At 39.8% G+C, this 17,485-nt stretch overlaps 1 protein-coding gene across 1 annotated transcript; it reads left to right on the top strand.

The window, feature by feature from the left end:
• The first annotated feature begins 448 nt into the window (after nt 1–448).
• LOC137940621 (uncharacterized) lies at nt 449–3,522 on the top strand. Its single transcript, XM_068785774.1, has 5 exons — nt 449–641; nt 689–768; nt 1,045–1,172; nt 1,301–2,255; nt 2,752–3,522. The coding sequence occupies exons 1-5, from the start codon at nt 449–451 to the stop codon at nt 3,520–3,522; spliced, it is 2,127 nt and encodes a 708-aa protein (XP_068641875.1).
• Nucleotides 3,523–17,485: the final 13,963 nt, after the last annotated feature.

The raw sequence follows: 17,485 nt of genomic DNA, 5'->3' as shown, positions 1-17,485 counted from the left end.
TTTGGGATATGTACATAGGGTTATTTGATTAGGCTTAACGGGGGGGGGGGGGGGGGGGGGTGGAGGTGGTATTGTCTTGGGCCCATGGGCCATTTTGTAACAGGAAAACCTAAAGGTTAAATACCTAATGAAAGGGGGAAAATCCCCAACGGAAACATTTTGATTAATCTTTCCTCTGCTTCGTTTTGCCGTGAAACCAGAGAGCTACGCTCTCTCTTGTGGGTGTTTGGACTGTTCCATCAGTCCCTTGATTTTGATTTGTCATGGTATCAGAGCTCTGAAGATTAACCGTCCGACGCATTTTTGTCCGATGACCTATGTTGTTCGACGAGTTTTTTTTTTCGGCATTGATTGCGGGCGTCGTTAGAAAAACCTGTCGTGTGGTTCCGTTGCCGAAAAAGCTACGGGGGTTCCGTTGCCAGGAAGAGGGTTCTAGCCGGAAGGGGAAATGAAAGGGAGAGGGTTCTCGCCGGAAGGGGAAACGAAAGGGGTGGTTTTCGGGGGTTGTCGGAAAGCATTGTTCGAGCTCGGGAAAGTTGTGGTTCCGTCGTCGGAAAAGCTCCCTCGGTGGTTTCGTTGCCGGAGAAGCTACAACGGGAAGGGGGTTCTCGTCGGGAAACTCGCCGGAAGGGGGAACGAAGGTACGATTTTTTTTCTCCTGCGTGTTCGATTGATTATTTGGCATAAGGTCGTTATGCAATTTGCGAACCTTTGTGGGATGATTTGAAACTTCTGAAAGTTTTGGGGGCCATTCTGGAATTTCTGAAGGTGTGAGGGTGTTTTTCGAATTTCTAATAGTTTGGGGGTCTAATTTGAATTTCTGTTAACCTGGGGGCAAAGCTTGGATTTCTGCAAGTGTAGGGGTCCACTTGAAATTTATGAAAAGTGGGGGTATGTTTTGAATTTCTTATCTTGCGGAGGTGCATTAGGAATTTTGCTAGATTCGATCTTATCATGCCAGCAGACAAGTCCGATTTCACTACTATTCGATTCACGGGCAAGTACTACGGTACTTGGGAATTTCAGTTCTAGTTATTTGTTCAGGGAAGAGGTATATGGGGTCATATTGATGGGAGTGATCTGGCACCTGGCGATGCTAATGCATTGTCAAAATGGATCATCATGGATGCTAGAGTCATGACTTGGATACTTGCATCTCTTGAGCCTCACTAGTCCCAAATCTGAGGCCCTACAAAACTGCCGCAGATATGTGGAATTACCTCCACAAGGTTTATCGTCAAACCAACACGGCCCATCGATTTTAAGTTGAATATGAACTTGCAAATTTCACCCAAGGCAGTCGTTCGATTGAAGAATATTTTTCGGGCTTCCAAAATCTATGGGTTGATTACATTGACATTGTTTACGAGGATGTCCCTACTGCTGCTCTCTCTGTTGTGCAAGCTGTACATGACACCAGTAAACGGGATCAATTCTTGATGAAGCTTCGTCCCGAGTTTGAGATTGCTCAATCACATCTGATGAATCGTCATCCAGTGCCGTCCCTGGATACCTGTTTGAGTGAACTTCTCTGGGAGGAGCAGCGCTTTACTACTCAGGCTGGCATGGAACCTCGCGCTCAGGCTGATCTCTCGGCTCCTGTAGCTTATGTAGCACCAGGAAGACCTAAGGGTCGGGACACCAGTTCTGTTCAGTGCTTCCACTGCAAAGCTTATAGTCACTTTGTTCGGAACTGCCCCAAGGGGTCGGTTCTGTTCTATAGCTACTGTAAAAAGCCGGGTCATCACATCACCGTTTGCCCTACACAACCTGAAAGGAGGAAGCCAACAACTTATCATGCATCCACCGATACATCTAGTTCTGCCACATTGCCACCTGCCGTTTCAGTCCCTATCATTCCTGTTCCACCAGCACCTGCCAGTTCCACCATTCTCACTCCTGAAATGGTACAACAGATGATCATTTCTGCCTTTTCTACTTTTGGTATCTCAGGTAAACAGAACCTTTCTACTCAACCATGGTATTTTGATTATAGTGCCTCTAACCACATGACCAACAATGTGGTATGTCTTTCAAATGTCAGAAAGTATGATGGCAATATGCACATCAACACTGCTGATGGTAGTACTCTGCCTATCAGTGTTGTTGGTGACCTCTCTCCATCTTTAGTTGATGTCTTTGTGTCTCCTGACTTGTCGACAAACCTTTTGTATGTTGGTCAATTAGTTGATAAAAACTGTAATATTCAGTTTTCTCGCTTTGGTTGTGTTATGCAGGATCAAGCGTCGGGGAAGGTGATCGCGAAGGGGCCTAAAGTGGGCAGGCTATTTTCACTTAAAGTCTTTCTATCCACTGTTATTCCCCGTTCTCCTGTAATTTCTTTTGCTTGTAATGTTGTTGGATTTGGCCCTAAGTTGTGGCATAGACGTCTAGGCCACCCAAACTTGTTTGTACTTCGTACATTATTTAAATCGGGTTTATTAGGCAATCAAGATTGTACTTCTCATGATACGTCTTTTGACTGTTCATCATGTAAACTTGGCAAAAGTAAAACTCTATCATTTCTGCAACATTCCTCTCATTCCTCCCACTGATTTGACCTTATTCATAGTGATGTTTGGGGAATTGCTCCCGTTATCTCGCATGAACAAATTAAGTACTTTGTCACCTTTATTGATGACTTTAGTCGATTTACCTTAGTCTACTTCCTACGGGCTAAGTCTAAAGTTTTTGTCATTTTTAAGAGGTTTCTTGCACTCATTGAAACACAGTTCTCCGCTCTGACTCTAGAGGCGAGTACATGTCGGCAGAATTCCAAGAATTTCTTCAAAGCAAAGGCATTATCTCTCAACGTTCTTCTCCCTCGACACCCAACAAAATGGTGTTGCTAAGCGCAAAAATCGTCACCTTCTTGATATGGTCTGCACCCTTCTCATTGAATCATCCGTTCCTCCTAGGTTTTGGTGTGAAGCTCTCTCTACCTTCGTCCATTTAATTAACCCCCTGCCTTCGCCTGTCTTGCATCATGTCTCTCCCTTTGTTAAATTATTCGGTTATTCTCTGTCCTACATAGATCTTCGGACGTTCGGTTGTGTTTGTTTCGTGCATTTACCTGATCATGAACGATATAAACTTACAACCCAATCTGTTATGTGTGCATTTCTTGGGTATGGCGGTTCTCAAAAGGGCTATGTTTGCTACGATCCTCAGGCGTGTCGAGTCCTTGTTTCTCGGAATGTGGTCTTCTTTGAAAACCAATATTTCTTTCCCTCTGAAGTTACACTTCCGTCTACCTCTTTTTCTAGTTTGCCGAGCTTTGATGAGCCTCAACCCACTGCCTCGCTGCCCTCTCCTCCTTCTGACCTAGCGCTTGCTCCTGATCCTCCCTCTGCTCCTGCTCCCCTCAATCTTCACAAATCCACATGTAGTTCTCACCCTCCTGACTGGTATGGTTTTCCCTCCCCTGCATCTCTGGTAGCTACTTTGTCTTCTATTTCCATTCCTTCTAGCCATAAACAGGCTATAGCACATGAGTGTTGGAAAAAGGCCATGCAAAACTGAACTACAAGCGCTAGAGGAGAATCACACCTGAGACATTGTGGCTTGCCCTCCTACTATTCGACCTCTTGGAAGTAAGTGAATCTTCTCTGTCAAGCTGCGTTCAGATGGATCGTTGGATCGGTACAAAGCCCGTCTTGTGGCCCTGGGGAACAGGCAGGAATATGGGATTGATTATGAGGAAACTTTTGCCCCAGTTGCCAAGATGACCACAGTTCGTACTATCTTAGCCAGTACGGCCTCTCAATCTTGGCCATTGCATCAGATGGATGTGAAGAATGCCTTTCTCCACGGTGATCTGCAGGAAGATGTCTATATAAAGCTTCCCTCGGGTATGTCTACATCCTCTCCTGATCATGTCTGCAAGCTCCGACGTCCTTTGTATGGGCTTAAAGAAGCCCCCCGAGCTTGGTTTGAGAAATTTTTTAGCACACTTATCCTCCACCGATTTACCCAGAGTCAGTATGATTCATCTATCTTTAATCATAAGTCTGTTGCGGGCATGGTCATTCTCTTGGTTTATGTGGATGACATCATCATTACTGGCACTGATTCTGGACTGATTACCAAGCTTCAGAAGGTGTTGCATGCCACTTTTCATATGAAGGATCTTGGACGCCTCACTTACTTCTTAGGGCTGGAGGTCCATCACACACTCAAAGGTATTTTCTTAAACCAACATAAGTATATTCAAGTTCTTATCACACTCGCTGGGTTGGAGGACACATCTTCGGTGGCTACCCCTATGGAGGTTAATGTCAAATATCGGAAAGATGAAGGGACTCTCCTTGACGATCCGACTATCTATCGACGACTAGTCGGGAGTCTCATCTACTTGACTACTACTCGCCCGGACATTTCCTATGTTGTTCATAAGGTCAGTCAGTTTATGGCATCTCCTTGACACCTTCATCTTGCGGCAGTTCAGCGCATCATCTGCTATCTACGCGGCTCCCCTGCTCGTGGTTTATTTTTTCCTACTGGCTCTGCGCTACAACTGGTTGCCTACAGTGATGCTGATTGGGCAGGGTGCCCCGATACCCGTTGCTCTACTACAGGCTGGTGTATGTTTTTAGGCGATGCACTGATTTCTTGGAAATGTAAGAAACAAGATCGAGTGTCCAAGTCATCTACCGAGGCCGAGTATCGTGCTATGTCTATTGCGTGTGCGGAAGTTATTTGGCTCCGTGGTCTTCTTGCTGAGCTCCAGTTTCCTCAGCCTTCATCTACACCGCTTCATGCAAATAATACAAGTGCTATACAGATTGCAGCCAATCCGGTTTTTCATGAGCGTACCAAGCATATTGAGGTTGACTGTCACTCCATCCATGACACTTTGGAGCGCCGGGTAATATCTCTTTTGTACATTTCTTCGGATCTTCAAGTGGCCGATGTCTTCACCAAAGCATCGTCTCAATCTCGACATAATTTTTTGGTTGGCAAATTGTTGCTGGTTGACTCACCATCATCAATTTGAGGGGGGATGTTACGATATGTTAAAATATATATTAAATGTAATTTATGTTGATAATTGTTGTATAATTTGGGATATGTACATAGGGTAATTTCACTAGGCTTAATGGGACAAGAGGGGGGGGGGGGGGGGGGGGGTGTCGTCTTGGACCCATGGGCCATTTTGTAACAGGAAAACCTAAAGGTTAAATACCTAATGAAAGGGGAAAAATCCCAACGAAAACATTTTGATTAATCTTTCGTCTGCTTCGTTTCGCCGTGAAACCAGAGAGCTACGCTCTCTCTTGTGGGTGTTTGGACTGTTCCGTCAGTCCCTTGATTTTGATTTGTCACACCGAGCCTGCAACAAACTTGAGTCATAATGACAGAGAGGTTCCAGGAATAGATGTGATGTCCAAAATATGAAGGTCTGACAGTAGTTACTTTACTTTCAGTTGATTTAATTCAAAGACTGAATTTGCTTCAACGGTGATTCATGTTTGGAGTGTTTGTTGGAGTCAGTTGGTAGAAGAGTTTGTAATGAATGGAAGGGACGGGAGACAACAGTAAGGATTCCCTGCAAGAACAACAATGAATAATTCATATTCAAACAAGAGAGAGAGAGAGAGAGAACTTTTTTCCTAAATGCTTTTGTCAGTGTGGTGCTTGCAATCAAATTGAAAGAGGGGTACTAAATTTTTATTTAAAAGGAACATTTCATGCTTAACCTTGTAGATAATTATTCTGTTTAAAATTTTACTTAGATGCAATATACATTGTTGTCAGAGTGGTTCCGTCCACTCTTGTTAGAGTTTGTGGTCTGAGTTAGGTACTTGGCTTTTCGCACATTAAACGGTTAGTCTTTTCTGGTTGTATTGGTTAGGTATCTGAGACTCAGAACTCCGAAGTTAAGTGAACTTGGGCAAGAGTAATTCTAGGATGGGTGACCTCCTAGGAAGCACTCTTGACTAAGACTTTGACATGGTATCAGAGCTAGGCACACCACGGCCCGCGTTCGTATCCCATGAGAAGCGGCTCCAGAATGGGCGGGGGTGGGTGTCAGAGTGGTTCCGTCCACTCTTGTTAGAGTTTGTGGTCTGAGTTAGGTACTTGGCTTTCTGCACCTTAAACGGCTAGTCTTTTCGAGTTGTATTGGCTAGGTATCTGACTCAGAACTTAGAAGTTAAGCGAGCTTGAGCAAGAGTAATTCTAGGAAGTACTCTTGCCTAAGACATTGACAGTTACAACAATCCTGTGTGCAAGTGTATATTTTTTCGCTTGTGCTCGATGACTACATACTGCTTCCACTTGGAATTATGAATTTGGTGGTACGACAACATGCTAAAAAATGAGAAACATAGTCCATGGTACAAGATATATCTGCCATGAGCTATGAAAGGTTATAAGAAAAAAGAAAGAAAAACTCACTCAATTCATATAAATCAACCTTTCTCTCATATTATTGAATAAGCATTCACATTTAAATCTCATCACATAGTCCATCCCATTTTATGATACACTATTCATCCATTTACATAAGATATCTCATACATCAATTACATATTTTGGCATGAACAACCCCTTGCTACCAACACGATCTTCAATAGTATTACTGGGTTGCTTGGAACCACCGGATAGTGACATAATGAGAAGCTAAGGCCATGCATTAGATCACTAAAAAATTGAAACTTCATCTTGCTATGCTTTGATCTGACAAATTGTTACCGAAACAAACACGAGTGATGTCCAATAACACATCAAAAAGAAGAAAAACATAAAATGTAATGCACATACTTATCCACCATAGGCTCAAAAAGCGAATAAACAAACTATTCTTTTCTATACATTGTTCAAATATTCAAATTTCAATCTCAATCTTATAATTTGATATACATATTTACTGATACATTGCATTTACCTTTAAAATATTTCTTATAATTTTCTAGTAAGTCACTAATAGTAATAGGATTTTATTTAAAAGACTTTTTGGAAATATGTATCATAGGAAAAACATTTCTAGTTTTTACTAGAATATAAATTTTCAACCAGGCTCGAACATAGGCAGGTTCAGGCTCGGCTCAGGTCGATGCCACCCCTGCTTCCCACCAGTGACATGTCTAGATAAGGAAGTCGGAGTAGCTTCTCTTGAAATGTTGTTCCATTCGACCTCGAAACGGTTAGGTAGTAGTTTCTGGTCAAGGTTTGTCTGGAAGGTTTTGACATAGTTGAAGACGTAATCCCATCTCCCACAAGTTCAACCCAACAAATTGGTCTTTCAATTCATACATAATTTCGTCCAACCGATTCACCGTCGGGAGTGCCTCTATCGGAATAGTAGTGCAAATGCTCTCTCTGGGTAACTTTTCATCCTTCTCCGCTGAATGCACAATTCTATATCTTGTCCTCCCTTCCAATTTACAATTTTGGTGTTAGAAACGAGGCGAAGAGAAACAACAAATTATAAACTAGGTCAATAGATGGAAGAAATTAGGATACCATCAATTGTAGTAAGCCAAAATTGAGTAGATGGTGGCGATTGTGGTGAGAGCGTTCTAGAAATCCATAGAGTCAACAAAATTGATAATATCCCATGGGATCTTGAAGCCCATGAAAACCTTCCACCGAGTTTTATTTTTAATTTTTAAGTTACTTATCTTATTTTGTTAATTGAAAAATCTAAATAAAACTATCTTAATAAGGTCAAATCTATCACAGTATTTTATTAATATATTTTCCATTATGTACACTAACACAAGAGAGTACTTTACGTTGCACTTTCCATTGAGCACCCTAAGGCCTTATTAGTACACTCTGAAGTGAAAGTGAAAATGAAAGTACTTTCATTAGTGAAAATAGCCCAAAACCTGTTAGTGTGTACCGTAACTGGCGAGTGACACTCATTCTTGAGAAAAAAAACGAGGAAAAGTAAAATCACTCCTCCCTGAGGTTAGTGAATTCACTTTCACTCGCATGCTCACTTGCTCTCTCACTCTTGTTATGCTCATTTTGCCCTCTCATTTTCGCATTTCGATATAATAAAATTAAATATTTGTTTAAGTATTTTATTTTATACATTTAATTAAATTTAAAAAGATTAATTTAATTAATTAATTATTAATTTAAACAAGTTGAAATTTATCTTACATTATTAAAAAAGTTAAAATAATTAAATTATAAAAATTAAATCTAACTAAGTAATTTTAACTATTTTTATTTACATAAATTCATGATTTTAATATTATATTTGATTTCTAATTTAAGAGTGAGAATTTGGATTTTACACAAGTAACAATTTGATTAAGAATTTGGATATTATAAAAGAAAGTATTTGTTTGATCATATTTTTATATATTTAACTAAAAAATTAATTATTAATTTTTTTATTAATTTTAGATAAGTTTTATTTTTTAAAATTATATTTTTATTTAAAACAAATTAATTTTTTATTAATTTAAAACTTCTTAAAATTTATTTTATTTTAGCCAAATATTGCTATCTAAATTAAAAGTAAAATCTATTAGATGATTTTGTAAAATAAAATAAACTTTTTTATTTATATAAAATTCTTATTTTTCACATTATATTTAATGACTATTTTAAGAGTGAGAATTTAGATTTTTTAAAGTAACTATTTGATTAACATTTGGATAATATAAAAGCATGGATTTGTTTAATCATTTTATAAATATTTAATTAAATAAATTGTCATAATTTTTTTAATTATTTAATACTTTAAAATTAATTAGATATGTTTGAGTTTATTTAAATAAAAAATCTAATAAATTTAAAATTTAAAAGTATTTTTGAATAATAAAATACCGTCTTTTTATTTACCTAAATTTATAAATTTTAATATTATATTTAATTATTATTTTAGGAGTGAGAATTTAGATATTAAAAAGTAACAATTTGATTAGGCATTTTGATATCATAAAAGTGAAATTTTTTAAGTTATTTATTTATATATAAGTAATTAATTAAATAAATAAATTTTAATTATTATTATTATTGATGAATTAAGAAGAGTTAAAATCTATCCTAACTTATTAATAGAAAATTTAGATAAACAATATCCTATAAATTTTAAATCTATTGGAGTATTTTATTAATAAATTTCTTATGTACTTTCCACTAAACTTTCCATTATGCATACTAACATAAAAAAATAATTCACTTTGACTTTCACTTTCAAAATGCACTAAACCCCCCTTGAAGTTTGTAGGAATGATTTGTTTGGAAAATATTCGCACGAAAGTAATCTTTCTTTTAAGATGTGTAGATATCTGAAAAAGAAAATTCCATATTGCCTTGTGACAAGAAAGGTGTATGAAAGGACCCGAAAATGTAAATAGCTAATGTCCATTAGGCTCAAGAAATAAGCACTGAAAGGGAAGACCTATCCCTTCCCAGAACTAGTGGAGGATATTTCTAGATTTGGATTTCTAAATTTTTTTGGGAAGGGCATTGAGATGGCCTTGAACATTATCTATATCAATTTTAGGAAGTTTTAATTTAACTTACTCAACAATTCCTTAGGTTGAATAGTACCAAGACGGTGGTTTGGTGGACAAGAAGAGAAGAATTCCTTTGGTGAGTATTAGGAGGAAGTTTCGAAGGTTTCTAATACTATTCACTTAAATTGCATTTCTCATTATATCGAAGTTGGCATTTGGATGGAAAGGACTGAATGCAAAATGGAATCTGTTTGCTCACACAACTTCAGATTGGACGTTTTGATGGTTTCAAATTCTGGTCACATAAATTGTATTTTCTCATTGTATGAAAGTTGGAATTTGGATGAAAATGATTGAATGAGAAATGGAATCTATAGAGCAATATCCATAAAGAGCAAGAGGTAAAAAAAAGAAGACAAAAAAAATCTAACAAGACAAGTGTGAATAATAAACCATTCTTGTGCTCCTAAAACATCATTCTAATATTCAAATTTCAATAAGTACTTCATCACACAATATAATAAAAGTTATTACGATACATTAACCATCCTTTTAGAACATTTAAGAATTACACTCCCACATTCAATCATCACAACACACATTTCTGAATGCTTAAACCAATGGTGTCAGATTAAAGAGCTTGTAACGGGTTTAGTTGGAACACCGAGCCTGCAACAAACTTGAGTCATAATGATAAGACGGTTCCAGGAATAGATGTGATGTCCGCAATATGAAAGTCTGACAGTTATGGGTGGTTTCAAACCAAGCTGGCTCGAGCTCTGCTCTGTTCTGGCACGGTTCAATTCAGTATACCTGGATCTTGAGCCGATTTTGAGATCCGGGATCGGCTCGTTTAAATTAACGAGCCGAGCTCAACTGAATCAAAGTTTGGCTCGAAAGCTCATGAGCCGACTCGTTAATTTAACAAGCGGTGCAGGATTCGGGGGAGTCGGGACTAGGGAGCGGGACCAAGAGCTGGAGCGTCGAGCGGAGTGGGAGAGAGGGGAGAGAGAGCGAGGGGGGGGGGGGGGGGGGGGGGGAGGAATTCTTCCTCCCCTCGTCACTGCTGAGCCCCTCCCATCCGTTGTTGTGGCCACCTTTGTCGCTGTCGACAATTGCCTCACCGGCCGCCTTCTGCCTTTTCATCACCACTGATTTTGTGGCCACCGCTATATTTCTTCCCCCTAGTCTGCCTTCACCTTTGTTTCCGTCGTCACCGTTTCCGTCATCACAACCGTTATTGCCGAAAAAAGTTCCTTGCCGACGCCGCTGGAAACTTTTCCCTCCGCGTCGTTCCTCATCCTTGGTGGAAACCAGAGGACCTAAGTTAGAAGGAAAAAAATAATCCCCCCTAGCGAGAAGACAATTTCCTCATCAATAGACACCACCGGTACCGCCCCCCCGGACACTCTCGATGTGGACCAGGCACACCTCCGCTTCTCTCATGTCAGGTTACCCTCCACCGCGAAAAATCTGACCCTATACACTACTTCCGTCGAGTACCGTCGCAGCTAGCTTCCATTTTTTCCCCGCTCTCGCCCATCAGAACGGTGTGACTCCTCTGTCAAGATCGTCGCCATTGAACAAGTTACTGGTGGAGATTGCCGAAGAGAAAGTCCTTATAATCGATGGAATTCTGGTGGATGAGCCGCCTGGTGCCGCTCATGCTTGGTCATCGGCGTCGGAAATAGGCTTTTTCTCTCTCACAAACCCAATTCTTACAAGACAAGGGTATGCCGCCCGTGGGAGGACTTGGGCCCGTGCGCATGTGCGTCAAAATGCCTGGTGCTTACCTCTCGTTTCCGACGTCGTTCTGTACTGTTCACGCAGATATTTAATTGCTATTTCTATTGAATGTCAATTCTCAGTTTGCAAGCGAAAAAGAGCAGCTGCCATCAGCACGTCAGTTTCAAACGCCCTTGTTGAATTTCATATTTACTTGCCTTCTTGTTTCCTTTTCAGTTCCTTTCTTTGCTTCTCTACGTAAGATGCTCTTTGATTTTAAGCATTTTCAAATTTAATAATGAAAATGCCTAATACTATCCAGGAATGTAATTTTTCTGTATTTTTCCTGGTTATGTTTGGTTGATTCGACATAATGTCCAGGATAGCTAACTTTAGAAAGGCAAAAGTAAAAGTGGTTTTTTGGCTACATTTCCATGCTACACAAGTAAGCCTTTTGTTAAATATGACCTTATGTTAGAGCTAAGTTTATTTCCATTCCGAAATGTGGCTTTTTCATTGCTCTTGAAATGGCTATTTGGATAGATATCTCAGCATTTAGTTTTCATCTGACATTGTTTCAAGTTTCTTGAGCTAGAGCTACCACTGATTTGTGGAGTGGAATTGACCTATCATTTGGTTGCTCGTTGTATTGCCCTAATAATGATCTGATTTTTTTATTCTTGTTGATACTGGAAAGACAACAAAAACAAAAACAACCAAAGCCAATGTGGGGAATGAGAACTGCAAATGGTCGGATCCTATCTATGAGACTGCAATACTATTCCAAGATGCTAAAACTAAAATGTTTGAGGAGAAGCTCTACAACCTTGTGGTTGCAATGGTATCTGTCGTTCTTTTGAACTTCTCTCTCTCTCTCTCTCTCTCTCTCACTTGGACCCTATATCTCATCTCTTTCTTTTCTTATAGAAGCCTATTATTTTGTTATTGTGTTAAACTAATTTAGAGTTCTTTATCTTTAGTAGACATTTAGAAGGGATATTCTTCTGTTTTGTCAAGGATCATCTCGTTCTAGCATCCTTGGTGAGGCCACCATAAATCTGGCGGACTTGCAGACGCATCAAAACCTTTATCTGCTGCACTTCCTCTTCGGGGGGGCATTCTTGTGTTGGATTAGTTTCCTTTGTGTGCTGTTGATGGTGATCGTTTTTTCATGACTTGGTAACCATAAACTTGCTACTATTTTCTTCTTTTTCTTCCAAACTACTAATTGCACTCACAACTTCTTGAATTTTGGAAAGAAGAAAATCAGACTTGTAGGTGATCGGAAAAGAAAAAAAAATTCTATCTTTTGCTACTAATTGGGCCTGCTTAGATTCAACTTCATTAAGTGAATGCTTCAAACTCATGTGTTTTGTACTTCTCATAGTGTTTGCCTTGCGTCATGTAAAAGGTATAAAAAATGGTAATGTTGTGAATTTTATCTGTATGGCAGGTTACAATCCAACTTCTCACATCTAAAACTGGCTACAGGTGTTGCTTCAGTGATCCTACAAATTTGCATTGACGTCATTATTAACACTATAGTTTGAGACGTTGGATAAGGGTATTGATTCATCTAAGTGAAGCATGTTTTCCCAGAGCTAAGTGATTTGATGTGGAGAGAAGTTTTGTTGCATCAATCATTGGGATTTTCCTATCATCTTCTTGCGGCTTCGTCTCGATTTTCTTGAAGTTTTGAGTTTTAATTATTTGTGAAATCGGTAGTTGGTCTAAATTTTCATTGGATTGTCATAGAGAGTTTGAACAACGATGAGATGTCAGAGAGAGGAGATTTTAGATGCCCACTGGTCCAAGCGTTCATGATAAATCTGCCAAAAAAGTGTCATCTTTTGCAGAGGCGGCAAATGATCAGATTGACAAGGTTTAGAATTGTCATTTCTTGCTAGAGTTTAAACGTACATTAAACAAACAATGAGAAACATATTTAGGAACTTACCGGAAATGGAATGAATCAAATTACTAACATGCATATATGCATATTGTTCATATACATTGTTATGAACTCAATAGCAGGCTGGGTAATGCAAAGGCACAATGGTTGAGTCTTTTAGTATTAAGTTAATTATTTTTCTTTCTATTTACTTTTGCTTCATTTTTATTTTAATTGATGAGTTAGTATGCCATAGGGGCAATACTGTAATTCTTTCTCTTGAACCCTTGTTAGCGTAAACCCGACTTAAGGGGTGAAAGGAATGAGAAAAGACAAGTCTGATTTTAGTCTAACCAAGGTTTTGAGTTCTCCTAAACGAGCTCAGGGGTGTGCGTTCTCCTTAATGAACTTAGGGTTTTCAAGCTTCCCTTCGACTTTATTCTTCTCTTCTCTTTTTCTTCCCTACGAATCACTGTGTTAGATCCGGGACCATAACAACTGGGTATTAGAGCAGGGTAACATGGGGTATTCCAGCATTGACGAGACGAGTTAAGAGATTTGGTTGTTAGAGTGTAGAATGTATGGGTAAAAAATGAGGTGAGGTTTGCTTATATCAGACAGCTGTTGGAACAAATCCCAACTCTTTGACTCCAAATCGACAGACTTGAAAAGGAGGTACGAAGGGCAGCAATGCAGGCATAAGCTGAGGCATGAATGAAAAGAATCGACCAGCAACTCGACAGACTCAAAATGGAAATGTGTATAGCAGCAATGCCTGATGATATACGTCCATCTTCCATTGAAATGTCGAAGAGATTGAAAAGTCGTTGTTCTAGAAGAAGACGGGGCAACCTTTGTCTCAACAAATAATTTTGGCTGTTCCGAAGTCGATCGACCTCAAATTTCTTTGGAACAACCCGATTTGGGCTCATAAGTTTTTGTCGAGCTCCTCTGTACTCGGCAACCTAAACTAAAGCCCAGCCTCTAGAAATCCGAAGTCAGGGAGACTGGAAATTTTCGAGCCTAGAGGCTCAATGATAAAGTTTGCCCAGATACCTCCTTCGTCAACATAGTGGCTGTTGTTCGCCGTTGATAAAAATTTCCTAAGGTCATTCTTCTCGGCAACGACGGTGCGGGGAAGATCTCGTTGATAAATCAATGGGTCGTGCTAGCAGATGCAAACAAGAAAGACCAAAAACCCAAAATCTTTGATTTCACAGTGGAAATTGTTGCCTTGGCGGAAAAAGAGAATTCCGGCAGTAAAATTAAACAATTGTTTCCCCTTATCTCAATTTGTTTCTCACATGTTGTTCGTTACAATGGTAAACACCAGCCAGAAAATGGGCTATCGGAGAAATGGTGTCACAGTGGATTCTGGTGTGCCGTCTCTGCTTTACTATCCTGGTTGTGGTCTTGTTTCTGTGCAGGCAGTGGCCAATCTTTGAAGGAACCTTCATTGAGAAGATCAACTACTTCATCACCGTTGGTGCTTACAACTAATTCTTGCGAACCTTCAGAGGTCGTTTGTGGAACAAATCCTTTGGTTAACATGTATTCAGCCTGCGGAGATGTAGTGTCCGCTCGAACACTGTTCTATGAAATTATTCTACTAGGTCTGGTTTCTTGGAATTATATGGTGTACAGTTATGCAAAGTGTGGGGCTAAGGCGTCTCTACCAGGTAGCTATTCGACTTAATGCCGGAACGCGACGTTGTAGTTGGTGGACCGCCACCTAGCCTCTATATGTCATTAGTGGCCGTGGGGATGAAACCATAAAATCAAAGTGCCCATAAAATCAATGGCGCACCTGTATCTTCTTCCCTAAAAATGCCTGGAACACAGTGCATATACAGGAAAACTTTTGGGTGTTTCCATAATTAGAGTGATAGTGAATATATGGCTGGTCAGCTTTGAGCATTTGGACATGTAATGCGTGATAATCCAGAGGAGGTAGATCCTTGGTTCACTAATACGTGTACTGTGAAATCTTCTAGTCCATCAGCCAAGGAAACTTTAAATTCAAAATGCAAAAAGGATGGTATGTCCCTTGTAGTGGCTGGATGTGTGTCTCAAGGAAGTAGATACTTGAAGGAGCTTGGAGGGATTAGTATAACTGAAGTGCATACACTGTTCTGGAATGCTCTAGGTGCTTGCCAGATATATGTAGAAATGCTAAGAGGTATTAAGACAGGAGCTGGGAGCATGGTTGAAATCGTGCAAATTGATAGGGGAGGTGCAATGGCAATTTTGCACTCTATATCAATGGGAAGGCTTCCACTTGCCGAGGGAATGAACGCCAATTTATCTGCTGCTGCTACAGCAATTCGCCAGAGAGCACTAATTGCTCTTTGTGAGTCATCTCAGAAGAATTATAGCGATGTTGTTGCTGCCAAATCAGACCTAAACTATATTGGTCAGCAGATAGAGAAAATACTTCAACTGAAGAATTATATTGTTGTTTGTGAGAACATAATCAGGTATAGAATCTTTGTTAAAAAAATTATTGAGTCACATGATGTGATAAAAATGTGTGTTCTGAAGTGTGACCCAAATTTGGCAATAAGTCTCATGATTGTGAATGGCCGTCATTAGACCTATACAATGCATATCTACAAGCAAAAGCAAATATTACATGTCCTTGCTGATCTGGTGACATATACCATACTCCGAAATGTCTATTGTCTGGCTGAGAGTGTAGAGAGGGCACAAGATATTTACGAGAAAGTAAGACATATGGCATCAGTTGGGGCTTGCAGATTACATCTCACCACCTACAACACAATTATAAAGGTTTTTGCAGATGCCAAAATGTCGCAATTGGCATGGTAAATAACAGAAGAGATGGTCTCAGATGGTGTTAGTCCTAATGTTGTCACCTGGTCATCATTGATTAGTGCCTTTGCCAAAGCAGATCTAATGGAGCGTGCAATTCACACATTTGATGAAATGCTCCTCTCTGGCTATGAACCTTCATTGAAGCAACAACTTCTAATCTCCATCATTTTTATGACTATTTGGATTGCAATTGTCAGCTACATTGCTCTGCCATTCAACTTCACCCTCTATGATTTTGGAGTTGCGAAACCAGTTAAGAATTGGCACTTCTTCTTCTGTGTTGCTATTGGATTGTGGGCTGGACTCATTATTGGATACACAATGGAGTATTACACTAGCAATGCTTACAGTCCTGTGCAGGATGTTGCTCCTTCTTGCAGAACAGGGGCAGCAAAAAATGTGATCTGTGGCCTCACACTGGGTTACAATTTTTTCATAATTCTACTTAGATTTCAGTCTTGCTGCCATATATAGACTTTCTGTGGCAGTTTTGGGAATGTTTAACACAATTACAACCAGGCTTGCGCTTGACACCTATGGACTCAAGGGGGAGGAAGATCATGTAGCTTGCATGGTTGACCTACTTGGCCACAGTGGGTACCCTTTGATGTAAAATTTAGTTACATCGGCTTTAATACCTTGCAAGCGTACGAATCGTTCATGTAATCTAGCAGTAAGCGAGGGTCATATCCACAGGGAGGATTGAATTTTGTGTATTCTTCAGTCAACTAGCCTAACCAAATATGATGAATTAATCTTAACTAAACACTAATTATATCCTACTTTATCAAGCAATAATCTAATTAACTACTTGCACAACAGGAAACGTCAACTCTGGATTTTATCGTGATTCGTGCCTCTCTCGAGCGCCACGAAACCACGAATCCGGATTCTCAATCCTTGCATCTAGCCCCTCTCGGGCGCCTAGAGTTAATGACAAAGAGCGGATTACAATAGAATGCAGAGAATCAATTTCCTTTTGTGATGATGCTAAAATTATCAACTCTGGATTTTACTGTGATTCGTGCCTCTCTCGAGCGCCATGTAATCACGAATCCGATTTCTCAAACCTTGCGTCTAGCCCCTCTCGGGCGCATAGAGTGAAAGATAGAAATCGGATTAAAATACCAAAATCCAACCTCAATTATAATCCTACCCTAATTAGCTAATTTAATCAAATATCCAGAAAACAAATCTTAAATAAACATTAATTATCAAATCAGATTCAATTAACATTCAAAACCTAAGTTCAAACTATATAAAAAATTAAATTCAATAATGATGAATTACTCCCCTTCTTCTTCCTCTCGGTCGGGCAGCAACTCGTTCTCACGAGTGCTGCAATTTCCCAAAATTGGTGGCGTCGGGTGGCAATAGTGAGTGGCCGGAGGTAGAGACGACGCCGGCGACGAAGGTTGGAAGCCGACGGATGGAGGTAACGTCCAGCGAAGAACGAAACAGAGATGAAGTTCTCTAACCGGCTCTCTCGAGTCTCGGTCGGAGTCGGAATCGCTCCGAGAATGATCAAAAATACGTAACCGACGCCGGAGGATGGTCGAAAAGCGAAGTTGGCACCGGAGAAGCCCTCTTGGATCACTTCTCGACCTGG

Source organism: Aristolochia californica, unplaced genomic scaffold (genome assembly GCF_029961685.1).
Source record: "Aristolochia californica isolate CCGP_79_NKW_82.1479 unplaced genomic scaffold, dmAriCali1.0.hap1 SCAF_9, whole genome shotgun sequence".
NCBI classification, from domain to species: domain Eukaryota; kingdom Viridiplantae; phylum Streptophyta; class Magnoliopsida; order Piperales; family Aristolochiaceae; genus Aristolochia; species Aristolochia californica.
This window is presented reverse-complemented; position numbering and strand designations above follow the sequence as displayed.